At 38.5% G+C, this 27028-nt stretch overlaps 2 protein-coding genes across 2 annotated transcripts; one reads left to right on the forward strand and one right to left on the reverse strand.

The window, feature by feature from the left end:
• Positions 1-1092: 1092 nt before the first annotated feature.
• FGA (fibrinogen alpha chain) lies at positions 1093-8815 on the forward strand. The gene is made up of 6 exons (XM_010968530.3): positions 1093-1250; positions 3154-3285; positions 3751-3934; positions 5011-5156; positions 5762-7142; positions 7897-8815. Exons 1-6 carry the CDS (start codon positions 1119-1121, stop codon positions 8604-8606), a joined length of 2685 nt encoding a protein of 894 aa, XP_010966832.3. The 5' UTR covers positions 1093-1118; the 3' UTR covers positions 8607-8815.
• Positions 8816-19375: 10560 nt separating this feature from the next.
• On the reverse strand, positions 19376-26792 carry FGB (fibrinogen beta chain). Its single transcript, XM_010968529.3, has 9 exons — positions 26652-26792; positions 26402-26422; positions 23865-24056; positions 23197-23380; positions 22065-22292; positions 21405-21518; positions 20913-21038; positions 20397-20682; positions 19376-19781 (listed from the first exon to the last, which is right to left on the reverse strand). Exons 1-9 carry the CDS (start codon positions 26721-26723, stop codon positions 19550-19552), a joined length of 1455 nt encoding a protein of 484 aa, XP_010966831.1. The 5' UTR covers positions 26724-26792; the 3' UTR covers positions 19376-19549.
• Positions 26793-27028: the final 236 nt, after the last annotated feature.

Here is a 27028-nt window from a genome sequence, read left to right on the forward strand (position 1 = left end):
ATGAAATTGGCACTATGTTGAGTGTCTAACAAAGTGCCCAGCACTTAGTAAACACTCAATAAATTTTGGCTGCTATACAATGATCAGGGTTGGCATCACACAGGAAGTGGAAGTTGAGGCAAAGTAGAGTTGTCAGACAAATTACAGGATGTCCTGTTAAATATGCATTTCAGATAAAAAACAACTTTTTTGTATTGAGTAGGCCCCGTATATTACATCGGTCTTATTTACACTAAAATATGTTTGCTGTTTATCTGACTTGCACATTTAACTGGCCATTCTGGTTTTTTTAATTTACTAAATTGGGCAACTCAGCCAAGAAAATGTGATGTGGAGATGAAGAACAGGGAAGGTAAATTAGCAGGGCTGAGACCATAGAAACTCAAAAGAAATGGTATTTTCCATGGCACTTCATTCCCCAACAATTGCTAACACTTACTGAGTACTTACTATGAGGCAATCACTGCTCTGAGGGCTTTACAAGGATTAACTCATTTATTCTTCATAAAAACATGTGCAGTCGGTTAGCATTATATCCATTTTAAAAATAAGACATAAAGAAGCAATTTGTCCAAAAGCAGAGCTGGGATGTGATGTAGCTGGGGTTATGAACCTAGGAAGTTTGGCTCTTCCATTCTATCTTAACCTTCATCGAAGTCCTCCATCCTGTCTTAACCATTTTGGATGGAGGAGAATAATCTTTTCACGGTAAGCTTATAGAAGACTTTCAGGGTCAGCCCGTCACCACAGTCAGTTTTCAAAAGTCAGGTCATCCAATCATAATTCCTGCACAAAGTGAAATCTCAGTTGTCAAAACTCTGCTTCACGGTGGGCTATAGCCAGCCTGCCTCTATATTCCTCCTACTGTTCAAGTAGAAAGAGGTCCTCCTTTGTTCCCCTTTGCCTTCCCAAAGTCACCCTGTTCCTGGAATGTGGAATCTTCCCCTAACTGCTGCTCCCTTTCCAACAGCTTATCGGAAGCAAACAAGCTTGGGGAATTGAGCAAGAACTTCCGGGACACCAACCTTACAGAAGGAGCAAGGGATGCAGAGTGCATGTTGACTGTCCAAATGGGACAAAGATAATGATTAATCAAACCTCCTGCAGATTTAAATGGGATGGGAACTCAGAGTGGAGCAGTCCTCCTTTCTTTCAGCTGGAGTGCTCCTCTGGAGCCAGCCCCACCCTCGGCAAAGATGTTTTCCGTGAGGATCTTCTGCCTGGTCCTGAGTGTGGTGGGCACAGTTCAGGTATGGCCTCCTTTATTTCCTCTTCTGGTTTTCTCTCTGGAGTTTATTCCACCATGAGCTTTCAGCTCTGCGTCAGCTGTGTTCACATTCTCACACACGGTTGGCTTTATAAGCTCATGGAAGCAAATTCCTAGATGGGCCTGAAGCTGCAACTCAAGGGTGCAGGGTAACGTGACCCTAAGAGGGAGACTTAGCTAGACCAAAGCGTATAAATCCAGAGGGGAAGCAGCTACAACTGTAGCTTACTTTTGCAGCTTTTTTTTTTTCAAAGAGAAGAAATATTTCCCACCTTTGTTGCTGCAAAGCCTTGCGATAGTTAATGCTAGTTAATAGAACACTCATATGATAAGAATTGTTCAATCGAATTGTTAATTTACTGCTATTTGTTCATAATAAGCAGAGCAGTGGTTTAATGTAGTTTTCCTTGAAGATTGTTTTTGTGTTTCTTTAAGACAAAAAAAAAAGCAGATTAGTTATCTTTGAAAACATACTACATAGAAAAATCAGAAAAGTAATTGATAAGGCAATATGTTTTGGAGAAGCAACTGTGTTCTTTTAAGATCATAATCAATTATTACAATAATTCCTGAAGTTTGGCTCCAGAGACCTAGACAAAAGAAGAGAAACTTCATTCAACAAGACTTTTGAAACACTTCAATTTTATAAAAACATGATAAATATGTTCCAGAAACTCAGTTACTTCCAGGCTGTGAATTATTCCAGTTTACTTTTTTCCATTTACCACTTATAAACCCTAATACCAGAGCAGGAGAAACTAAAGTGTTTCTAAAGTAATTTTCTCCCTTATAGGAAATAATAAGTAAACATTTTTATGGGAGATAAAACTAACATAATTTGCTACAGTGATATTTTGCATAATGCGTAAGTTTCACTTATTTCTCCCTATTGGCATAAATATTTAATTTTTGCCTGTTTATCTTATTGTGCCATTTTATTCCAATATTCAAATTTATAATTTTATTTCTTATACAAAAAAATTATATTTGTTCCTTTAAATAAATTGTTCTTGATTGCTTAAATTAATATTACTATTTTTTGGGTATTTTTTTAAATGAGACAGAAAATGTTAACTGATTATAAGAGTACACTGAGATTAAAATAGTCATAGTAATTCTTATAAATTGGTGGTACAAAATAAACAGAGCTAAAACCTAAAAGCCACATTGATTTATTAGGATATAAAGCCTTGTTGGAAGAATATTTATATATCCTACTTCACTCAAAGATCAAAATAGATTTTTTTTAATCTGTGTTTCTAATTATAAGGTGTTCAAAAAAAAGTTGTCAATTATAAACCATTATATTTGCTTTCAGTGTACTTTTTTTCATTTCAAGTAGAAAGAAATTATTACTGGAGTGAGTAACCCAAAAAGCATTTCTGAGTCTGAATTGGCCACATTTGTGTCCTAAGTGTAAACCGGCTCAATTTATGAGCCCATAAAATTCCTAGTAAAAGGTATTGCTCCTTGAAGGACTGATAGAGCTTAAGCTAAGATGCTGCAGGATTTTTTTCTACTGAAACAGGAATTAGAGGAGAAAGAACTCTGAGTTTTTTAATGATTTATCTCCAGACATGAACGAAAATATAAACATAAATTTTAACTTTCTGGATTCAAATAATTTTCCTTTTATAATGGATCCTTTAAAATTCCTCACATTTATTAAATGCTTGTTTAGTGTCGGACATAGTTAAGAAATTCGTACACCCATCTCCTTTAATCTCACAACTCCACAAAATGGGCATTAGGATTTTCATTCCAAAGCTAAGAAAGCTGAAGCTTGCAGAGCACCTTGGGTCCCTTGCTGTAGGTTTACAGGCAGGCCATTCTCCTCACCTGCTTACAGACGCTTTCTTTTTGTGTGTATTTATGAATCCTTAAAGACTACAGATCCTGATGCTGATGAAGGTGAATTTCTGGCTGAAGGAGGAGGTGTGCGTGGCCCAAGACTCGTGGAAAGACCCCAATCTGTCTGCAAAGAGACGGACTGGCCCTTCTGTTCTGATGAAGACTGGGTGAGCAGCTGGCATGGGGAGGGGGCAATCCTCGCCTGTGCTGCTGGCAGCGCACGCAGGCTAACCCCCTAGGTCACAGAAAACTCGTCCACTGAGAAATCATCTCATAGCTCCACATGCATCAAATTAAAGAAGACAAATGGGAAGGAACCTAGTCTTGAGAGCACTACGTAAATTACCTCTCGGACTCTGGGTCACTGGTGGGATGAACAGATCAGATTTACTTGCTTGTTCTGGCCAGTCCTAGGAACCTGAGTATCATGGCCTCAGGATTTCATGGGGCCTAAATACCTTCATTCCAGAGTTTCTCTATCAACTCTGACTAGCCCTCTTAAATGATTTTTAGGTCAAGAGATGATCTGAAGAGACTGGGGAGGAGGGCAGTAGGGGGTGCGTGGAAACCTTCAAAATTGTACTGGATCCAAGAGATAGACCCTTACCATAATCTTTCCTTTTTGCTTTCAGAACTCCAAATGTCCTTCCGGCTGCAGGATGAAGGGGCTGATTGATGAAGTCAATCAAGATTTTACAAACAGAATAAACAAACTGAAAAACTCACTCTTTGATTATCAGAAGAACAATAAGGACGCTAACACCCTGACCCGGGACATCATGGACCTTCTGAGAGGCGATTTCGCCAAAGACAACAGTAAGTCGCGCAGTGGGTGCCTTGACTTCATAGCGCACGGCAAACGGCAACAACAAAAAGCAGAAACAAATACGATGTCTCTGTAGAGCAGCAGTGACCCCATTCCAGAGCACTTCGTGTAGAAACACACACCTTTATGACATTCCTGAACTTTAGAGACGGTTTTGTCATTTTCACCAGGTGCAAGAAGGTAGCTTAGAATTGGTTTAAGGTCACAAAGTAAGTCAGAATTTTGGGTTAAAGACTAGAATTTAAGTGTGTTCTTAAGAATAGATAGTGAAAATAAGATGGGCCCAGCCTTTTAAGCAGACATTTTTGTTTGTGTCTTAGGAGGAAACTGAGAGGGCAAGGGACTTGCCCAAAGGCACGGAGCTATCACGTGGTGGGGCTGGGAGTGCAGCTCAGAGACTCCACTGAGCTAATTATGAGGGATTTTTTTTTAAATTTATTTAAAATATAGAGCCATATTATTTTTCTCATATCCTTTGAACTAAGTCTCATTAGGACTAGGAAACACTGGATTTGCCCTGGACAGGGCACCAAGTTTAGTGAAGCCCCAGCTCCTGAATCCTTACTTTGACTCTTTCTATACTTGGGAGGCACTTGACTAAAGTTAATGGTGCGAAAGTAACTGGCAAGGGAGTGATCCTGTTGACCTAAAGAAAGCTCAGGAACAATTTCAGCTCTAGAGCTGGGAAGAAAACCTTCTCAGTAAGACAATCTAAGAATATATTCACGTCCCCTGATTAAGGCTATAATGGAATAATTGGAATGTGATCAAAGTAATTGTCTTATCTCCTAATCAAACCTTTAAAATTTGAAAGACACTTCTGCATTTATTTGGATTACTAATTGTTAGGAGGGCAATCTTAATTGGTATTCATGAATGACTGCAGGATATAACATTGGCCAAGTATCAAATGCCTAAGAGATTTGGAACTCACAAATTAAAAGTTCAGAGAACAAATTATTATAGAAGTAAAATGGGGAATATCTACCAGTAAATTTCTTTCTTTTGCTGGCTATTGCAAAGGATCACTCAACAGCAACTTCAACATCCTTATGTGCTATTTCAGACAATGATAATACGTACAGCCAAGTGTCAGAAGATCTGAGAAGCAAAATTGAGATCCTGAAGCGCAAAGTCATAGAACAAGTACAGCATATCCACCTTCTACAGAAAAATGTCAGGGATCAGCTGATAGATATGAAACGACTGGAGGTAAGTAACTTGGAGGCTCTCACCACAGATTTTCTTGGTTTTGAACAGCAGATAAAGGAAGGCAATAGTCATTCATTAAATGCCTCCTATGGGTAGAGCAAAGTGTTACAGCTATCATCTACCTACAAAGTAGGTATTATTTCCCCGACTCTGTGGATGAAGAAGAAAGCTCAGAGATACTCAGTCAATTTCCCAAGGGCACATAAGATAGGAAATTTCATAAGCAAATATTCAGTTCCTCTTGTCTTATTCCAGCCTTGCTTGACCCTGACATTGAGGTGCCTCTGAGTCTTCAGCCTCAGTCTTACTGAGGATCCTGTCATTAGTGTTTCTTTTCAGAGGGAAGGCCACCTTACTCTTGATCTAGCCTAGGATAAATCCTAGTAGCTCCCACTACTTATCCTGGCTAGCCTTACAGTACCCAACATCTCTTCCACTGAAGATACCACATTAATGGAAAATGCAGTATGGGTTAATAGGTCTCCAAGTCAAAGAAATGAAACTGGTTCCCCCAAAATAAGCGAACTCCTAAGAACTCAATAGACAGAGTTTACTTATTTATAGCTACCATTTTTTTTTCTTTATCTCTCTCCCCCTCTCTCTAGGTGGACATTGATATTAAGATCCGATCTTGCAAAGGGTCATGCAGTAGGGTTTTAGAACATAAGGTAGATCTGAAGGACTATGAAGATCAGCAGAAGCAACTCGAACAGGTTATTGGCATAAACTTACTTCCCTCTAGAGACAGGCAATACTTACCACTGATAAAAATGAACCCAGTTCCAAACTTGATTCCTGGAAATTTCAAGAGCCAACTTCAGGAGGCCCCTCCAGAGTGGAAGGCACTAATGGAAACACGGCAGCTAAAAATGGTGTTAGAGAGGTCTGGTGGAGCTGGGCATGCCAGAGGGGACTCTGTACCTCATGGAGCAGGATCAGTACCAGAAAGCCCCAGGAAGCCTGGAACTGGCAGTGCTGGAAGTGTGAGCCCTGGGAGCTATGGACCCGGAAGTGCCGGCGCTTGGACCCATGGAAGTCCTGAGCCCGGAAGTGCCGGCGCTTGGACCCATGGAAGTCCTGAGCCCGGAAGTGCCGGCGCTTGGACCCATGGAAGTCCTGAGCCCGGAAGTGCCGGCGCTTGGACCCATGGAAGTCCTCAGCCCGGAAGTGCCGGCGCTTGGACCCATGGAAGTCCTCAGCCCGGAAGTGCCGGCGCTTGGACCCATGGAAGTCCTCAGCCCGGAAGTGCCGGCGCTTGGACCCATGGAAGTTCTGGGTCTCCTAGTTTTAGGCCAGATAGCTCAGGACATGGGCACACCAAGCCTTTCAACCCAGACTGGGGCACATTTAAAGAGGTGTCAGGAAGTGTAAGTCCAGGGACAAAGAAAGAATTCCACACAGGTAAACTGGTCACTTCTAAAGGAGATAAAGAGCTTCTGATTAGTAATGAGAAGGTCGCCTCTGGTCACACAACCACCACTCGCCGTTCATGTTCCAGAATCGTTACAAAGACTGTTACAAACGCCGATGGTCGCACAGAAACCGTCAAAGAAGTGATAAACTCCGAAGACGGTTCTGACTGTGGTGACACAAGTTTAGACTTGCACCATGCTTTTCCTAGCAGGGGTAGCCTAGATGAGTTCTTTCATAGGCGCACTGATGAAGCGGCCTCAACTAGAGATACGTTCCCGGATTTCTTCAGCCCTGTGTTAAAAGAGATGGGCAGTAAGATAGGCTCAGAATTTGCCACTTCAGGCTTAGGAGACACCAGCTCTCACCACCCTGGTGTACCTGACTCGTCCTCCAGTGGTAAAACTTCAAGTCGCAAACAATTCGTTACCAGTAGCATGACTATCAACAGAGGAGGCTCCACAACTGAAAGCAAGAGCTTTAAAATGGTAGATGAGGCAGAAAGTGAAGAGGATCTTGACTTCAAAGGAGCACACGCCAGCAAGAGAGTCCTTGCTAAACCTCGCTTTGGCAGAGGTATCCACACTTCTCCTTTGGGGAAGCCTTCCCTGACCCCCTAGATTAAGTCCACTACTGCAGTGTGCACCTGTAGCACCTTGCACTTCTTCCATAGCCCTTTATCACACTTTATTGAAATTACATGTTTTGTGTGAGACTGTAAGTTCCATGGGGGCAAGGACTTTGTGTATCCCGCTCGTCTCTGTATTCCCAAGTGCCTAGCAGTGCGGAGCCAACACACAATAAATACGTGTTAAATGAACAAACAAATGGTCCCTCTGGAACTCAATTGTAAGTTTATTTTGACCAGATTTTTTTACCATTCAAAATGTGCACTGCTGGAAATTGTCACCCAATTGGTTAATCATTACTTTTAGTGTGTGTCTCAGTTGACATTGAGATCAGGTTAAAAACAAGTGATATTAGTACCAAATGTTGCTTAGCGATCTTTGCTGGTTACTTGCTATTAATTGGTATGTGCAAGTAAAATTCCAAATTCATTGAGAAAAATCCCCCTTGCAATTTGTAGGTATAAATGCTACTGACTTGTGTTAAGTTCCATCCTGGTATAACTGCATCCTTTCTCTATAAAGAGAAGGAAGACAGGAAGGCAGGAAGCTAGGAAGGCAGGAAGGCAGGAAGGAAGGAAGGAAGGAAGGGAGGAAGGAAGGGAAAGAAAGCCAATATCTGCCTTCATTTAATCTGGGCCATGCCTAACTTTATAAAGTTAAATGAGAGTAACTTCCTCCAACCAGCTTAATTTTTTTTTTAGACTGTGATGATGTCCTTCAAACACATCCTTCAGGTGCCCAAAGTGGCATTTTCAATATCCAGCTACCGGGATCCAGTAAGATTTTTTCTGTTTATTGCGATCAAGAGACCGGTTTGGGAGGATGGCTTTTGATCCAGCAAAGAATGGATGGATCATTGAATTTTAACCGGACCTGGCAAGACTACAAGAGAGGTTTCGGCAGCCTGAATGACAAGGGAGAAGGAGAATTCTGGCTAGGCAACGAATACCTCCACTTATTAACCCTGAAGGGCTCCACCCTTCGGGTTGAATTGGAAGACTGGGCTGGGAACACGGCTTATGCAGAGTATCACTTGAGGGTAGGCTCTGAGGCAGAAGGCTATGCCTTGCAGGTCTCCTCCTATGAGGGCACAGCAGGTGATGCTCTGATTGAGGGCTCGGTAGAGGAAGGGACAGAGTACACGTCTCACGCCCACATGCAGTTCAGCACCTTCGACAGGGACGCAGACAAGTGGGAAGAGAACTGTGCGGAAGTCTACGGAGGAGGCTGGTGGTACAACAACTGCCAAGCGGCCAATCTCAATGGCATCTACTACCATGGGGGCTCCTATGACCCCAGAAACAACAGTCCCTATGAGATTGAGAATGGGGTGGTCTGGGTGCCCTTCAGAGGTGAGGATTATTCCCTCAGGGCCGTTCGCATGAAACTCCGGCCACTGGTGACGCAATAGGCTGAAGGAGTGGAAGTGAGAGCGTTCTGTTTTCTTTGTTTAGTGAAGTGAGGGGAAAATAAGGACAAGATAGGAGTTGAGATTCTTTACAACCTACTAAAAAATGCCCAGGTGCTATTTTATTATTCTTTGTACTGTAGCTAAATGTAACTGAGACATACTAGTGCTTAAAACAATAAAGTCATGTGAGTTTTTCATCTTTAAAATCACTCTGTGGGTTTTGAAATTTCTATTAAAATACACCAAGGGGCATTCATTACATTGGAAGAGGGAGTCGGTCAGAGGGTCCTCTCTACAGTACTTAAGAATGTCGTTTTGAGAGCTTCTCCATTGCCCACACCACCTAAAGTCATAGGGTCATTATCAAGTAAAAAAATAATTTTATCCATTCTGCTTGATTAGTCTTAAACCAATATCTTAAGTTACATGTCACTGAATTGAACATCGGCTGGCCTTTGTATAGGAATTTACAAATTACTGCCTTCACCTCTTCTGTTACGAAGTGAATCGAGCAAGGCAGGAGAAGTGTTCTTTCCTAACAGAAATAGAAATCAATTTTTAAATCTTCTAATGAAGACCATAATACACATTTAATTTTCCTCCAGAATCTAACCAATTGCTTTCAAACATACATGGAAAAAAGTATTTAAAATCTTTTAAATATTTACAAATTTTCCCAAAACACTGAATTTACACATTAATTAAAAAACTCCCACAGCATTTTGTTTTGTTCTGTTTTGCCTCTAGTGCTCTTTATTATTTTTTATTGAAGTATGGTTGATTTACAATGATGTGTTAGTTTCAGGTGTACAGCCAAGCGATTCAGTTATATATATATGTGTATATATATATATATATATATACACACACACATATACACACACACACATATATATACACACATGTATGTACATACATATATTTATACACACATATATATCTACCTTTTCAGATTCTTTTTCATTATAGGTTATTACAAGATATTGAATATAGTTCCCTGTTCTATAGCATAGGACCTTGCTTATCTGTTTTATATACAGTAGTTTGTATCTGCTAATCCCAAACTCCTAATTTATCCCTTCCCACCACTCTTTCCCCTTTGGTAACCATCAGTTTGTTTTCTATGTCTATGTGTCTGTTTCTGTTTTATAAATGAGTTCGTTTGTCTCATTTTTTCAGATTCCACATATAAATGATATCACATGGTATTTGTTTTTCTCTGTCTAACTCAACTTATTATGACAATCTCTAGGTCCATCCATGTTGCTGCAAATGGCACTATTTCATTCTTTTTTATGACTGAGTAATATATATATATATAAAAGCACATCTTTATTCAGTCATCTGTAGGTGGATATTTAGGTTGCTTCCACGTCTTGGCTATTGTAAATAGTGCTACCATGAACATTGGGGTGCATGTATCTTTCCAAATTAGAGTTTTCTCCAGATGCATGCCCAGGAGTGGAACTGCTGGCTTATATGGCAACTCTAATTTTAGTTTTTTAAGGGCTCTCCTTACTGTTTTCCATAGTGGCAGCACCAAATTACATTCAACAATAGTCAATATTAGCAGCATCATAATTGGAAACACAGTTTGGTTGCAAGACGAGACACCAAATGTCTCTTTTCTACTTTATCGTATCTTTAATCTGTTGCCCTATTTCCCTTATTCCAGCAATTAAGTATTAGTTCAGCCTCTCTGACTTTCATCCACATGGAAGCCCACCTTAACTCAGCTTTCACTTGGTTACCACTCTCTTGAAATTGTTCTCTTAGAGTCAGCAGGAGCTTTGGAGCTATGAATTCAAGGTCCTTTATTCGAGCCCCCTGTTGCCTGACCTCTTGCAAAAACTTACATTGTCTCCATTTACCTCTTCAAGAGGTATTTTTCTCTGGGTTTCTGGTATCCCACACCCACCTGTCTCACCTTTCTCAGTCTTTGTAAGCGGCACTTCCTTCTCTGACCACTCCTTGAATGTAGGAGTTTCTCATTACAATGACATTAGGACTCATTTTTATTAGTTGGGATTAGATTTGACACATGTGGCTTAAATAAGACAGAAAACCCCACAGGAATATGTCCCCATGGTGTCTTTAGGAAGCCAATGTCTTAAGCAATAGCTTCCACCCTCAAGTTTACATCACAGCCCAAACATCCTGGGCAATTTGAAAAGAGAGACAGAAGAGAAAGACATACTTGTCCCTTTTAAGGAACTTTCCTGGATGTTCCATGTGGCACTTCCACTATGTCTCATAAGCCACACAGACAGACCTTGCTGCAGGAGGCACGGGACGCCTTGCCTTCCACTTAGACACAAGGCTATCCTAATGAAAATTAGGGTTCTGTTAACGAGAAGGAGAGGGAGGGTTGAGGTTGAGGGAAGCGGTTAGCAGTTATAGCCAAGCCATCTTCTCTCTCTCTGCAAGTGAGTGTGCTTTCTTCTTGGATGATTCGATGATCTCCACAGCTCCAGTTTCCATCAACAGGCTGATGAAAACGAGCCTAATCGAAAACTTCAGCCCTGACCTTCAGATCCACATTTTCAACTCCTACTGATCACATCCAGGTAGATATCTCTCATTAATCTAAGATGAACTAACTAGCTTCCCATCAAATCTGTTGTGTCTTCTCTGTTTCTCACCCTGGTCAGAGGCTGTATTTCCTAATCTAGAAAACTCAGGCTCCTTCTCAGCTTCCACTTTTCCTTCAATTTCATCATCCAATCTACTCCCAAAACATATTCTACCCTAAAAATGGCCATTCTTCCAACACTTTTGTCCTCTGATGCTATCTTGTGTTACTCTTTTCTCATTTGGGCTGTTTAACAGTCTCTTAACCTCTCGCTTTACCACTATTGTTTTACTCATTCATTCTCCACAAAGTTACCTTTAAAAAAATAGGTCACATCTTTCTCCTGCTTAAGGTCTTATCTTTAGGTTGAGTTAACACTTCTTATCTTTGTATAACAAGCTGCTTCACCAATTGATCTCTTTTCAGCCTCTACAATCATTCACATTACACTTCAGTTACAGTGCACTTCTCAACGGTACTGGAAAACCAGTTTCTATAATGACTCCGTGTCTTTCCCAAGCTGCCAGGAAGCCTCGCCTTCATCCCTGAAAATGTAGCTCAGTAATTAATGTTCCTTCTGGGAACCCTCCCTTAAAGCCCACTACAGAACATGGGACCAGGAACTGTTCCCTGGGCCCTCGGAATTCTTGTTCATATCTCAAAAATAGCACAATCAGTCCCTAACTAAAAAAACAATTTTGTCTATGTTATTACGGCACTAGATTGTAAGTTCCTTTAGGCCAGAGCTCATTTATGTAGTATTTCCTGCCGTATGAATGAATGTCTCACTTACTCCCTGATTGTTCAGATGAGTTTGTAAAGTTTCTTTAAATATTTTTACTGTTTTCTTCTTTTACATTTAAATATTTAGTTAACTTAGAATTCATTTTAATATGTTATAAAGAAGGTCTCCTTTTGTTTTCTTGTGGGTTGATAGCCAGTTACACTGTGGTCATTTATTAAAGCATTCTTTGCTGGAGGAAGTGACATGGCAATTTTGTTGAATAAAACATTCTCTGGCTTTATAGCTAAACTCTCTCCAGAGCTTACACCGCTCTGCTCACGCTTTAAAGTAGAGCTTTCGAATGAAGCAGTCTCCTTCTTACCTTTCACTTTTTCTCTTTTTGTCTAGAAAGATTCTAATTTCAATTTTTACTTCTTTTGTTTGCCCTGGGGTCTATTTAGGAAAGTCTTTCTTAATTCTCAGTTAGTTACTTTTTTAGGGGGTTAGGGTGAGCTATCTTTTTTTTCCTTAACCCTGACCTCATGTGGAATTGGTGAGTCATCTTTTAATTATTAATTTCCAGGAGGTTTATAAACTATTCAGTTTAATTCTTTCACTCCATTTTAGAAATAAGATATTCTTTGTGGACAAGTACATGATTAATGTTTGTGATCGTTTCATAGGCAAAAAGAAGAATGTATATTTTTACATTTATAGGTTACAAAATTTTATATTACCAAGCTTGTCAATGGTAATATTTAAATATTCTATGTCTTTTCTTTTATGTAATTGATCTATTACATTTTGAAATGTGCGCATGTATATATGAACATACGTTTACATGTACATACACGTTTGTATGTGTGGTCTGCATGTATATAATAAGGTCTCACTCAATGGTTTTGCATATATGTGTTATCTTTTTGTGTTCTAGTAATTTTGTTTCATGTGATTGACTCTTTTATTATCTAGTACATGAAAGTTTATGCCTGTTATAACTTCTCCATGGACTATACTTTTTATCATCACATAATCTCTCTCTTTTACTTATTTCATCCTTTTAAAATTGAATTCCACCTTGTCAGATATTAATATTGTCATTACTCCCAATTTCTTTTTCTTTACATTTGCCTGATATCTTTACAGGTCATTTTATTTTTAACATTACTTTATCACCTTTTTAGAAGACTTTCCTGAAATGATAAATACATTTTTAAATAGCTTTTAAAATTTTATTGTTGTTTCCCCATCCTTAATTTTTTGCATGTTGTTCCTTTATTTCCAAACTTTCTTTATCACTCAATTTAGAAGATTTTCTTACACGTGATGAATTTTTTAAAAACACTTTCATTTTACATTTACTTTGAAATCTTTTTTTTGTTTGTTTCTTCTTTTTTTAACTTCTGCTCACTGACTCATGGTGCTCCTTCCCTTCCAGCCCCCCTCAAAAAAAACAAAAAACCCTCTTAATCTGCAAATTCTATTTAGGTTATACATTTCAAAATGACCTCTGGTTGAGTGAATGAATGAATAAATGAATAAAACAGATAAGAATCTGAAAGTTTTGCCAGGAAGGTACTGGTTTTTAAATGTTTCTGCTTCAGAGGCAAACGCTGAATTAGAGATTTTGGTCTTGAGTAAGAAATGTAAAAAACCAATCAGCTATCTCTTAATTTCACACCTAGATAGATCCACAGCTCCATCTTTCAGCCTCTAGTCATCCTTAGTGCCCTCCTTTTGCATGCCATGGGACCTGGGAAACCTAAGTACTCTTTCTTAAGTGCAGAATCTGTATTTTTTTTTCCTCACTACGTCATTCAAAATCTGTCACAAAGTAATAACCCAATAAAATCTTCGTCAATTCAAGAAATTTAAGAGGAACTTTAAAGATCATCCATGTCATCCCCCTACTAAATACATAAATCCCTTCTGTATCTGTTGATGTCATATTCAACTTTTATTAAAAGAAATTACTTAAATTTTGATTCATGTATTCATTCTAGTTACATATTTACTTTCAGTTTCTGGAAACCTTTTAGAATAAAGTATTACTCTTCCAGAAAATGTAATATAAGAATGTTTTTAATTGATCATTATTAGAGTTCCTTTAATAAAGATGAGTACATTCTATATGCTGACTTTCTTTGATGAGAAAGCAATAGTTTAGGGGGGTTCACAGCGTGATGATAAGGAGCACCTCTAGGACTGACGCTCACAGCAGTGTTCTTACAGGCTCTCGCCACCTGCTTTCCCCACAGAACTTATTATAAGTTCTAGGATAATGACAGTGTGGTTCATAGATAAACATGAGAATATTGCATATAGCATTTAATTTTAATTATTCTCCCAGTAGTATTACTGATCTAATTATACGCTGTCATGGGTTCCCATTATAACCAACAAAATACATTTCCGATTTAGTTAGCTGACACTAGGGGTGCAGCTGGTGAATCAGAACAAGACCAAGCCAGCCAAATTCATTATTAATCTCAAACCATGTCTAGAAAAGCCTGAAAAAAAACCCCACCATATTAATACAAGTACACACAGGATGCAAAACTCGTAAGCTAAGTATTTGTCATACTTGAACAAAGGAATACATCATTTACTGTTTGCTGAAACAGCTTGAAAAAATAGCAACATTTAGATGTCGGTACAGATTATACAAATTGCTTGTAGGTAATGAAATTTACACAGAAACCATTTTGGAGATATTTTATTTATGTATTCATGCATTTATTAACTCACTTATATCCTCTTTTTGATTGAATCCCAAATACTTTATAAATCTCATTTATGGAGAAAAATCTTTAATTAATTGCAAGTGATGGTAGTAGGAGCCTTAAATATCACAAATGGGAGTAATATGGTGAGGAGTTTGCATCGTGAGGACATTCAAATTAATTCTCATATGAGAGAGCTGGACATTGTATTTTCAATATCCACATAGTAAAAGCAACACTTTGAAACCACAGAGGCAAGAAAATTTAAGATAACCTGCCAGATCTGAGCTGAGAAATACTCAGCTATTAAACTGTGGGCTCCCTATTCATCAGTTCTTTGCTAAAGGTGGCTCCACGCTGATTGCAACAGAGCACTCTGGAAAATATTTGCTAACTCCGCCTTCGGCTCTATCTACAATAGGTCTATGACCTCAAGGTTGCATGCCTACACAAGCTCTTACAAAACTGCATTAAAAGTGTCTCCTTTTGAGAGATAAAGCGAATGTAGTAAACAATTGGTAAATCTAGGTGAAGGGCATGGAGGTATTCATTAAACTGTTCTTGGAATTTTTCTGTAAGACTGAAAGTTTTCAAAATAAGAAGTTGTTGGAGAAATAAAGATAATTCAGTCTAAAGACAAGACAAAAGAATGTATTACCTGCTGGTCACATCTTGGTTGGGAGATGAGAAAGGGTACAGTGGTTAATATTAGGACCAATTAAGACTATTTGCATAAGCATATGACTCTCCCAGTCTAATCACCTAGGAAATAAAGTATTTTAAAAAACGGGGGGTAATATCATGTCTCTGATTGCTCCTACATACACAAAGAATGGTTATAAATGTATATAAAAGATGATTATGCTAATAGAAAACTGGGGGAAGGACATGAAAAGAAACTCTCAAAAGAAAGTAGACAAGTGGTTATTAAACATTTTAAAATCTCTTAGTTGCACTAATAATTAAAGATATGAAAATGAAAGCAATTATCAATATTTTCATCATAACATTCAGCATTCATGAGGGAGAAGAAAAATATAAAAAGCGAACACCTCTGATTCTGTGTGCCAAAGGGAAACTGATACAATCATTATTTTTGTTTGGCAAATTGTTTGACAGTTGTTTGACAAATATATTTATTTAAAAAGCTTTTAAAATGCCAAAACTCTTTCTTTTCTCTCGAAATTCTGCTTCTAAAAATTTATTCTAGGAGGAAATAGACAATAAGCTACATTATAGATAATACAATACAGATTATATATGTGCCAAAATATGTAGAAGGATGTTAATTGCAATATTGTCTTTATTAGAACAAAGTCATAAAAATCTAAATGTCCAATGACAGAGACTAGGCTAAAAAAGTTAGAGTACATGGCACATGATGGAATTTCTATGGCCATTAAAAAGCATGTTATGAGAAAATAATATTATAGAAGAATATTAAGTGACATGGAAAATTTTCCACAACACAATGTGAAAAATTCAAGTACTAAAACATATACAGGATAACAAGAAAAATATATGTCAAGATATTAGCTGCTTCCCTTTTAGTGCTGAAATTATAAGCAGATGTGCTTCTCTTCTGTATTCCCCAAAATGTCTGCAAATAACATACACTACTTTCATTATTTAAAACCACAATGAATGTTGTTAAAATAAACAGAAATTATTCCATTTGCTGAGTTTAGCCGTAATTACACGCTAGCACATTGTGATTTGGTGCAGAGTTGAGTGACAGCCTCAGTAAACTCAACCAGGGAGCATCAAATCTCCCGACACAGGGAGGGATGGATGGTGTTCAGATGTCACAGTTGCAACTTTGTAAAAATGGTAGGTAGCATCTTTCATTTGTTTCTACATCTCAAAGAACCTCAAAGTCCAAGTAAAGAATCACCAGAGACTAAGAGACACTGGAGTAGGAATAGTGGTTCCAGCATTCGGAGACCACGTTGTTAAACACAAGTTGAGTCTTTAAACACACCTAGAAATCACAGTAATTTCAAAGATGACCAGTTGCTCTAATTTTTGCCTTATGGTCACCATTTGAGTGGAAAAGTTCTAGATAAGAAAGATGGGCGTCTCGGGTAAATGCAAATGTAGCCGGTGTCATTCACTCCAAAATCCAGCTAGTGATCAGAATCTTTTGGGGACATTTATGTAAAAATACATACTCTTAGGATCTTCCCATGTAGAGACTCTGTTGTAATAAACCCGGGTTGACACCAGGAAATCTGTACTTTAAATCAGCTCTGCAGGTTTAGATGATCAGTGAGCATGACAGTTGATATGTAATGGTTAAACAGAAATGTCAGCTGAGCTCCTGAGGCTCTTGGTGTGTGAAATAATCCACATTTTCACCCCATGTGGGGGAATCTGTTTCAGCTTAAAAAACAATACTTTAGTTACATTGGTTAGCTGTTTTGTTGTTCTTAAATGCAGAGGAACTAAAAGTTTATGTCCCAAGTGCATATATCCTTTATAGCTTGTTATACACATGCAGTCTTAAGTGTATAATAAGTATGTTGTAGTTCCCGTGCCTTAGTGTGGGATGAGTAATTTTCAATGCATCTTTTTTAAATCTTCATAAAAGTCATGAGTTAATCTTTTAGATACTGTCTTTTATATTCTAACTAGGGGCTACTACATTTTTTTAAATTGAAATATAGTCAGTTGCAATGTGTCGATTTCTAGTATAGAGTCTAATGTCCCAGTCATGCATATATATATATACATATATTCATTTTCATATTCTTTTTCATTAAAGGTTATTACAAGATATTGAATATCATTCCCTGTACTAGACAGAAGAAATTTGTTTTTTTAAGCTATTTTTATATATAGTGGTTAACATCTGCAAATCTCAAACTCCCAAATTTATCCCTTCCGACCCCCTTTCCCCCAGTAACCATAACAACTGTTAACTAGGGGATATTATCTTTTGATTGTATTCAAAATTGTGATGCTTGAATGGGCAAAATCCAATATGTAGCATTTCTTATCAAATGATACGTTAAGTAGGCTTACTTCTTTCTAGATAGATCTATTACCCAGGCATGGTCTCTGTGTTTCTGCTATTTGTACATTAACTAAGAATTGACCACCAAATTATCTACTTTAGTGGATTTTAACCTGTGGCTTTACTTTAAACTCTCAAGGGATTCGCTCAGTCCTGAGTGCATAATGGGGCTGAGCAAAGGTCTGAGGGATCCTGCCCTTAGCCTGGGCTCCTGCTACCTCCCCATCCTTAATTCTGTGGGCTTTCACTACCCTCAGTCTTGCTTCAAAAGTTCTGCTTTCAAGTATTTTGCCTGTTGAGTTTCTATGTGTGCCTTTTTTGGAAAGTGGGTTCTACATAAAAAAAAACCTATCCAAGATCTTGATACTCACTGGATTTAGTTATCCAATACTTACAAGTTTATGAAAATCAGCCTCTCTGAGAGGCTGATGATTCTGGAATCAAAGATGAATAAGAGCTAATTATTAGTGAAGGAGAAAGATGTGTAAATCAGATAAATTGCAGTAACCAGAAGGTTTGAAAAGGGACAGCAATTAGTCAGAAGGTGATGGGGGGAAACATGCTGTTAACAATGGGAGTATCGTATGCTGTTAACAAAGGGCCTGCCCTTTCCTGGAACAGTGAACAATTCGCTGTGACAAGAATGTATATGCATAGTGAAGGCGGAGGAGGGGGTGGCCAGGAGACAGAGCTGGGACCAAGTAACAAACCATTTTCATTCCCAACTAAGGAATTTGGATTTTAACACTTAGATAACAAAGAGTTAACATTAATCAAGAAAGTAACTTGGTCAGAATTTTCTATTTTTTAGGACAATGTATGTGAAGGCAGAGTAATAGAATAAAGGTAGGGGTGGGACAGAACTTATGTCCAGGAAACCAGGTCAAAGCTGAAGCTGGATATGATGAGGAATTAAGAGAGTGATGGCATTTCCGTGATAGAAGTTAATAGCCTTTGCTTGGATGCGATGGAAGATGAGCTTCAGGACGATCAGTTTCTATGAAAGTCGGTGGCAGTGATGCTACAGGAGGGAAGGGGAACCGTGGGTCCCAGGGTTGCCCAGGGCAGATGGAGAATATGAAGTAAGAGAAGCGGTGAGTTGATGGGGAGAAGTAGAAAGACGAGAAATCCGCTTCTATTTTAGTTCTGGTTGTGACTACGTAGAAAACAAAAACCCAATGGAGGCCAATAGGTTTAATTTCCAGGTGCGGGAGGCAAATGCTGCTTCCTGCCTCGCCTGTTACCCTCAAGAAACAATGCTGAAGACTTGACCCTGTCTGTCCCCTTGGGACCTCTGCTCCCCGTGTCTAGCTACCTGGCAGAGCAGTGGCTTTTCAGGGTAGAGTGAGATTCTGAACATGCAGGTGTCCGGTGCCAGATCACTAGCTACTTGAGGTTGGGACTGCTTCTCTTTTCTTACAAGTTTAAAGCCTGACTCAGTGGCCCTGTGGATTACAAAATAAGGAAACATTGACTTATTGTAACAGAAACAGATTTAATGAATAAATCCTGTTGAATTTTCTGTGACGGATCTTACATAAATAAATAGAGGTTCAAAGTGGACTTTCAAACACAAGTTTTTAGTCCACCTCAGTTTTCCCACAAGGGTAGAAAATTCCTCTTCCTCATTTAAAACTTTTCACAATCCAATGGAATTGAAATTATGAACACTGACTATCTGCAATTATTCTTTTAGTTACTTCTTGGTGCGCAGTATAAATGATGAATACGAAAGAAGATCATGGGCTGCTTTTAATGTCATTTATCCTAAATACTTTTCCCAAAAAAGTCACATTTACTAATTTTTTTATAGCTTTAGAAGGATATAATGTTTGAATGAAAATTCTGATGACATGAGAATACAAAAATGTTGTTACATAAGGCAGAATAAAAATCTACGTTTGGGGACTATTGCTCTGGGAAGAAGGGTCTGATCTTCATGGACATCTTCTTCATTGAGTACCAGGACCCCTTCCAGTTCATCCACACCACTCCATCGTCTGTGCCGTGTTTCGCCATGTCCCAGCTGTAATGTCCACCCCAGTAGTATCTGCCATTGGGATTGGCCGCGTGGCATCTGTTATACCACCATCCACCACCATCCTCTTTAGAACACTGCTTTCTGGGATCTGTAGTTTTCCTGAAAGGAAATTTGTTTGGGGTGATTAGAACTGTTGTGCTGTCAAGGCAATTCTCTGCAAAGCACCCAGAGAACAGTGCTACGAGCGGCATTCCTTCCCTCTGGTTTTGTACATAAAGTCACACTAGTACACAAAAGGCCTTCTCTGCCCTATAGCAAGAAAAGGAGAGAACTGGGCCTATGTGGCAAATTCATCTACATTCATTACTTTACCCTAAATTGATAGCTTTCAGATCCTTTAGTGTTACAGATCTCTGGAAAATGAAATGGAGGTTTCAATATACACCAACTAATACAGAGATATAGGAATCTGTCTAAACACTCACTACTTAGGAAGTTACTGTGCTTGAATTCCATGTGTATCTCTTACGGTTGCATGACTTTGGGTAAATTACTTCATCTCTCTACACTTCATCTGTAAAATGAGGCTAAGAATGGCAACCTTAGAGCAGAAATGCTTTAGAGGGATCCAGGAAGGGCTTGGTACAGGGGCTGGCACACAGGAAGTACCCAAGAAATGATGGTTATGTTACTTTTGACATCCACTCCCATCAGTGGCTCCAAGTGGCAATATTAGCTTGGTGGGGGGAGCAGGAGGGAAGGGCCAGCACATACCAGCCATCGTTGTCTCTGTCGTATGTGCTGAAGAACATGCTGTTGTGAATGGTCATGGTCCGGTTTTCTCCCACCAGTTGAGAAGCCCCTTCTAAGAGGGCATTGCCGGCTGTTCCCTTGTAGTTGCTCACTGACAGTTGGTATTTGTTGGCCTCGTTCTGTACAGTGAAACCTTCATAGATTGCCTTCACCGTGTCTCCTTTCCAGTCCTCCATTTCAATCAAAAGCTTTGTGGGTCCCATTCTGGTAAGCTGGCTAATTTTTTCATTCCCAAGCCAGTACTCACCTAAAGGGAAAATAAAATAAAGTCTCGCTAAAAATAAGAACTTTGGAAACCAAAAAATGCCTTTCTTCACTTATCATTGGCTTTTATACTCTTTTTATAAATTTTTCTTGACCTCCTAAGACTCCTAAAAACAGACTGCTAATACTTTTCACAGTTTCAACACATTTTCAAATGGAAAAAAAAGAAGTATTTGAAATAGAATGATTTTATTTTGTACTCCCAGTTTTTACCTGGCACACCACAGTATTTTTTCCCATCTGCATTGGTTGCAATATTTCCAAATCCTTGTCTGTATGGATCCCATTTCCTGCCAAAGTCAACACTACCATCTTGACGGTTCTGAATTACTGTCCATCCTTTGGTTGAAAGAAACAAAAACAGCACATATTATTAACCACTAACAAATAATGTCACTTTAAGGGGCATGTCTGAATTCCTTGTCCATTTAATTTAATGTATGTCACCTATATTTAGTGCTTCAAAAGAGATCCACTAAGAAAATAAACACGAGAGGAAGACTCTTAGACTCTTTGGAAATTACAAGGGCTTTATCTTACCCCAAATTGTGAATCATAGATATTTTTAGAAGTTTAAAATAGTAAACTGAATTCCAAATCAAATAGCTCATTGCTTGTCATGTTAAAGCTAGGTTTTATTTCCTGGCATTTTTATATAATCAACATAATTTCAGCATAGTCGGTCAACAGGTAGCAAACACTTACCTCCTCTTTCTGTTTTCATATCACAGTAGACTCTATACGGTTTGATAGCCCCTTCCGGCTGAATGAGATACATTTCAGATGTTTCACCTCCATTCCTGATAATTTCTTCACATTCTGCAACCATAAGATAACATATTATATTTAGGGGCCACAACGTAATTACCTAGCCTGTAGGCACTCATTCTACAATATAACTGATTCCGTAGGACTTAGAAATGTTTTATTTTAGATATCTGAGAATACGTTTCAGAAAATCTTCCTTTTACTGAAAATCAAGCTCGGATTTGAGGAACTCTGTGTGCCTAGGGGATGGAAAAAAAGCCCTTTTCCACCTTTTGGGTCCTGTGATATCTGTAAATTTCCAGCACACACAGGATGGAAAACTTCATTCCTACATCAATGGTTCCCCTGTCTGTCCAAGCAAGAGTGTATATTATACCCCTGTAGCTACCAATGTCATTGCACTGCTCCTACTCATCAAAAACTGGCGAAGGCATTAGGCTAAGTCAGAACACAGCATGCTGGGGATAGCTTCAGGACGCGCTGAAATGCCATTAGGATCTGTCGGGGAAAACCCACTGGACTTCCTTTAGTTCTCTTATTTTTAGAGGGTGTGAGTTCTTCCGGGACCCTCTAGGAGTAAGTGTGTGAGCTGGTTACCTTTGCCAGACACCACGGGAATGTTGCAGGTGACTGTGCATGGGGTGCGGCAGTATTCCATCTGCGCCGAGACATCCGATTCTAACTTTTGTATTTTGCTTCTCAAGTTTTCCAGGATTGAACGGAGCACACGAAGGTTTGTTGGGATGTTACTATTCACGGTCTCATCTATGTATAACTGGTGCTTCTCCAGCTCTGAGGAGTACTCATTTACTACGTTTTCATTATCTGGAAAAATGAAATTACATAGGGAACAGTTAGCATTTCCTCTCCATAAAAGAAACTAAATGTATTCACCTGCAGAACTGTGATTTTGATTTTTCTGAGAATAAACTAACAGACACTGAATGATTATCAGGAAGTCATGACACGCAGTTGTCCTTAGGAGAGATTATTTGGCCTATGGCACAAATCAACACACAGTCTAGCTACTAAAGTAGTAATTTACCTTAGATTGAGCTAAAAATTAAGCCTAATAATAAACACAATAGGTTGATTATTTCTTTGGTGAGGAGAAAAGGAGAAAGCAGCATGTAGGCCTTCCATCTCAGAAGCTCAACACCTCACGGAGTGGATACGCTTGACTTACTTATCCATCTCACATAACTGCTTGAAATTTACAAGAGACATGCCATGATCCCTTTGAAAAATGTCCAAATTTGGATATGCTACTCCCTGAGACGCCTGTGCCAGGCTCACTCACTAGCTGATCCTGACCACCGAGCCAATCGCTCAAAATTCAGATCTCAAGTTTCAAAGATTAGGATTCTTATCTGCAATTCAGTTGAGTATATCATGGATGACCCGCTCATATTCAAAACCTCAAATGTTAAATCTATGAATGCTAAACTTTCACCCTGTCTTAGAGTCGCAGTTTCTTATAGACTGAAAATAAAGACTCGATGGTGAAATTTTTCCTAGACAGTCACCCTCGCTGGTACCACACTGGGAAGAAGAGTTGAATAGTGCTTATCTGGGGGTTGCAGGTAAAGATGCCTCAGTGAGGACCTTAGGGTCACCAGGCTCATAACGACCTTCTTAGAAATTTGAATCTTCTCATAATTATGCATTCCCACAGTCTAACAGTTTCCATTTTATAGCAGAATCAAACAGAAAACACAAGGATATCTACCTTTTACTCGCTTCTCCCTCTCTTTCCACATGTTTCTTAGCAGACTCATGTACTGAAAGGTGGAAGAAGAGGTCTGGGAAACAGACTCTATATTGCTATTTAACTCATTTACACTGTTTTTGATGGGTCTTTCCTGTTTTAGCAAAGTGTCTTGCAACTGACATCCTGTAGGACACAGCACGCCCTGCAAAACAAAGAAAACAGCCAACATTAGGGGAAGGATCTGGGTTATGGATATTGGTGAAAACAGCACAGAGTGAAAATTCAATGATATCATTCGCTGATATAAAAACTTGCAATTTGATGTCTTCATGTAGGACTAGAAGTTCTAGAGTCCTTATCATATTCCTATGAAGATTAAAAATGATCCTTACCACAGAGGGTAGCTAGGCTATGAAAATATTACCATCTGAACAGGTGAAGTGGACAAAATACAAAGGGAAAGGCAATGCCACGTGTCCTAATCTGTAACCTTGGGCTCAGACCAGAGAAAACTAAAAAAACACCGTTAACCCAAGGCCCAATAAGTTTATGTTTTGTATTTATATCCAAAAGAAACAAGTAACAGTGATGGTAACGTGGGTCAGCGCGACATCAGGAAGACGTGATGAATGCAAGCTTCCTTTGCCTGGAAGGCCCGGCCCTGCGAGAGACAGCAGTGTACCCACCAGGTCGGGGTCGGCATGCAGACAGCCTCCAGCATCAGGGGGTTTTCTCTCCACTTTCCTCTGGCTGGCAGCTACTTTGGGTGGACGAGGCTGATAGCCACCTTTGCTGATGGGAGGGGAGACAGGTCTCAGGCTGGGAGCTTCTTCCCTATTCCTGTCATAGGGTCGATGGCCGCGGGCATCCAGACGAACCTTCAGGGAACCATGCAGAAATAAAATGCAGAGTGTTACAGACGATTTGAGATGTAGCTATTCCAACACCCTCATTCTACAACTTAGGTTATCAGACAACTGATGATTTCCTGAAGGTCCATCAACTGGTGAGTTGTCGTTGCTAAATCCATCGGATCCTGAGGCCTCTACAGTAACAGTAGAAAGAACAGCGCAAAAAGCCACTGTGCTTGAGGTAGTCTCTAAAAAGAGGACTTAAAATAAAGATGCATCCAACAATGAAAAACAACGACCTCAGATTCCTGAGTTCTATACACTGGAACGCACAATAGTCAGAAGTCTACACTGTCAGAGGGAATAAACATTCTCAAGCCACTTGGATTCCTAAATTCCTGTCATTATTTTTTCACTTCCAATTTTTATGAAATGATGATTAATTTGGCTAGCTCCTATAAGATTATATTTAAGAGGCAACAAACACAGCTTTATTAAAAGTGGAATTTACCTGAGATTGATTTGTAATAAGACAACCACTGACTCTAACATGTCTAAAGAGGAATAAGGTGTTCTGGAGCCAGATGCTGGGTTTCAGGTCTTGACCCTACCACGTACTAGCTATAAAGACCTTAGGCATGTCACTTCACCTGTAAAGCAGGGATAATAATGGTATCTACCGTATAAGATGATCATAAGGATTAAATGACCTATTGCATATGACACCCTTAGAAGAGTACTTGGCACATGTTAATTATTCATTATTATTTTTATTGCATTCACACTTAGATGCTACAATGAATGGCTTCTCCACTATTAACTCCAGTCTTATCTTTATCATCTATAAACAAAATTGTTAAACCATTCTCATGAAATTTCTTACATGATTTCTTTATCAAAGGCCATGATTTTCTCATATTTCAAATAATTCTCAAGGCATGCACATTGCAATTAAAATTATATTTGCTAACTTACAAAATATTACATTAAAAGATAGTAAAGTAAGAAATATGCAATGCAATACAAAAGTGCCAGCTTGGATTAAACTGTATTATCATACGGTCTTTGTCAGTAATTACACCTTTGGGGGCTGAATTACAAATTAACAAATGACTAGATATGAAGCAGAGACTCAGCTCTCTAGCTGTTTCATGAGCCTAGAAGTCATCGAATGACTCTGGAATTTTGCAGTCATTTATTCAGTAGCTTACAATATTTTGTAACACTTGGTGGAAGAGTGCTAGGCTTTAAACCCAGGCGGATTAGTTCCAGATTCCCCTGCTTAACTGGTGAACTTAAAACTACATCTGTTATGTGTGACTGCAATTAAAAAAATGTATGAAGATTTAGGGAAAATAACATATTTCATACTGAAGACATGGTCCCAGCCAGAGATGATCTGTTCTAACAGGAATTTTATGAAATGTGACTCATCTGTTTATTACAAATCCAACTGTAACAGAAGAAAAATATATTCTTTTTATTTCAGAGTCCCATTAGAGAGGTAGCATGGATGATCTAACTTTACTAGAGAAAAGGAAACAAAAAATATTTAAAACAATTGTGTAGGTATTTAGGTTTATGAAGAATACCGTCTCTGTGTATCAATTGGTGAGCAGAATGTAAAAATACTTAGTCAAGTACTTTATTCGGTCAAGTACTTTATAAAAGTTTACTCTTACACATTCTTTACATTTTTCTTTCCTAATCAATTAACCAGAGAACTATCTTTTTACATGTATAGTTTGATAATTAAAATATTTAGGTTCCATTCAAATGCAACATGTGATCCGAAATGAATCTCTTCATTGAAGTATTACTGTGTCCTTTTATTTATAATGTGGCGATATTATGCAATGTACAAGAAATTTGATCAGGCGTCATCTGATAATAAAATTAAAATTCTTTAAATATTCACTTCTCTGAGTGCATTTTTGTATTTTTGACATCTCCAAACCAACAGGAATAAATTAGCAAAGACAGTGCTTAAAGGAGAACTGTTTGCCAAAGGAATAAATTAAATGGAGCTCTATATTTCATAACCACTAATACTAACAATAAATAAATTTCTCGTTTAAAAAAAAACACAGCTTTTAGTTTTCTATCGCCACACTTGATCTATTCTGCTTTTAGATATAGTTTACAATTTTCATTCATAAATAGCCAGTAATTTCAGGGCCCATATACTACCATCCTTCATGAAAGAGTCACCTAGATTCCACAGCTTTTTTCTTTAAAACACTACTCTTTTATTATTTTACAGTCTGCAAAATTTTCAGAGTTTTGTTCTCATAACTGTCATAACGTATTGTTAGAACTAAATGAAAATCGTAGTACCCAGGCTAACAACAAGTGAGAAAAACACGTCTTACCTTAACTCTGTCATCTTCTTCCTGGGAAAATAAAAGTGACAAACCAGAAAACAAGAAATCATTATTTTGTTTTATATAAGAAATACTATGCAACATTCTTTTTTTAAAAAAATGGGTCTTGAGATTAATCATTCAATCTCATAACTAAAATCAATGTTAATTTCATTAAAAATAAATACAAATATTATGCTTAGGTTATAGTTTATATTAATCATGTTAGTAAGATATAATAATAACATTTAAAAGTTACCTCGTCGTAGTCAGTGGCAGCTTGGGACTTAACAATAAAAATGCAAAATAGAAACAGTAATAGATGTTTCATGGTTTTAAAGTTTTGGAAGTTCCAAGAAGCCGTCCTTTGCTTGTGAACTTAACTGAGAGAGCCTCCAGCCTATATATATACCTGAATCCCCTGCTGGGTATGCCTTTAGAAGTGGGGACCTTCCTTAGTTAATGTTTAATTTTTTGGTTCACTTGTTGGCTGAACCATTTTATCCCTTAAGCAACATCTTCCCAGCAAGACTTATTTACTTCTCATACAACTGCTCTCCGTTGGCTGAGTTTAGAAACACCAAAGTCCTTCAATTCATTTAATTGGACAGTATGATGGGAAATGAGACCATTTTT

This window comes from Camelus bactrianus, chromosome 2 (assembly GCF_048773025.1).
Source record: "Camelus bactrianus isolate YW-2024 breed Bactrian camel chromosome 2, ASM4877302v1, whole genome shotgun sequence".
Taxonomy (NCBI): domain Eukaryota; kingdom Metazoa; phylum Chordata; class Mammalia; order Artiodactyla; family Camelidae; genus Camelus; species Camelus bactrianus.

Bases quoted from the DNA above. Each gene is read 5' to 3' on its own strand.
- FGA (XM_010968530.3), top strand. From the start codon at position 1,119: ATGGGAACTCAGAGTGGAGCAGTCCTCCTTTCTTTCAGCTGGAGTGCT. The intron at 5,157-5,761 runs GTAAGTAACTTG...CCCTCTCTCTAG, and splicing joins TAGATATGAAACGACTGGAG to GTGGACATTGATATTAAGAT. The intron at 7,143-7,896 runs GTATCCACACTT...TTTTTTTTTTAG, and splicing joins TAAACCTCGCTTTGGCAGAG to ACTGTGATGATGTCCTTCAA.
- FGB (XM_010968529.3), bottom strand. From the start codon at position 26,723: ATGAAACATCTATTACTGTTTCTATTTTGCATTTTTATTGTTAAGTCC. The intron at 21,039-21,404 runs GTAAGTGTTTGC...TTTCAACCAAAG, and splicing joins TATGAAAACAGAAAGAGGAG to GATGGACAGTAATTCAGAAC. The intron at 19,782-20,396 runs GTATGTGCTGGC...ATTTCCTTTCAG, and splicing joins GACAGAGACAACGATGGCTG to GAAAACTACAGATCCCAGAA.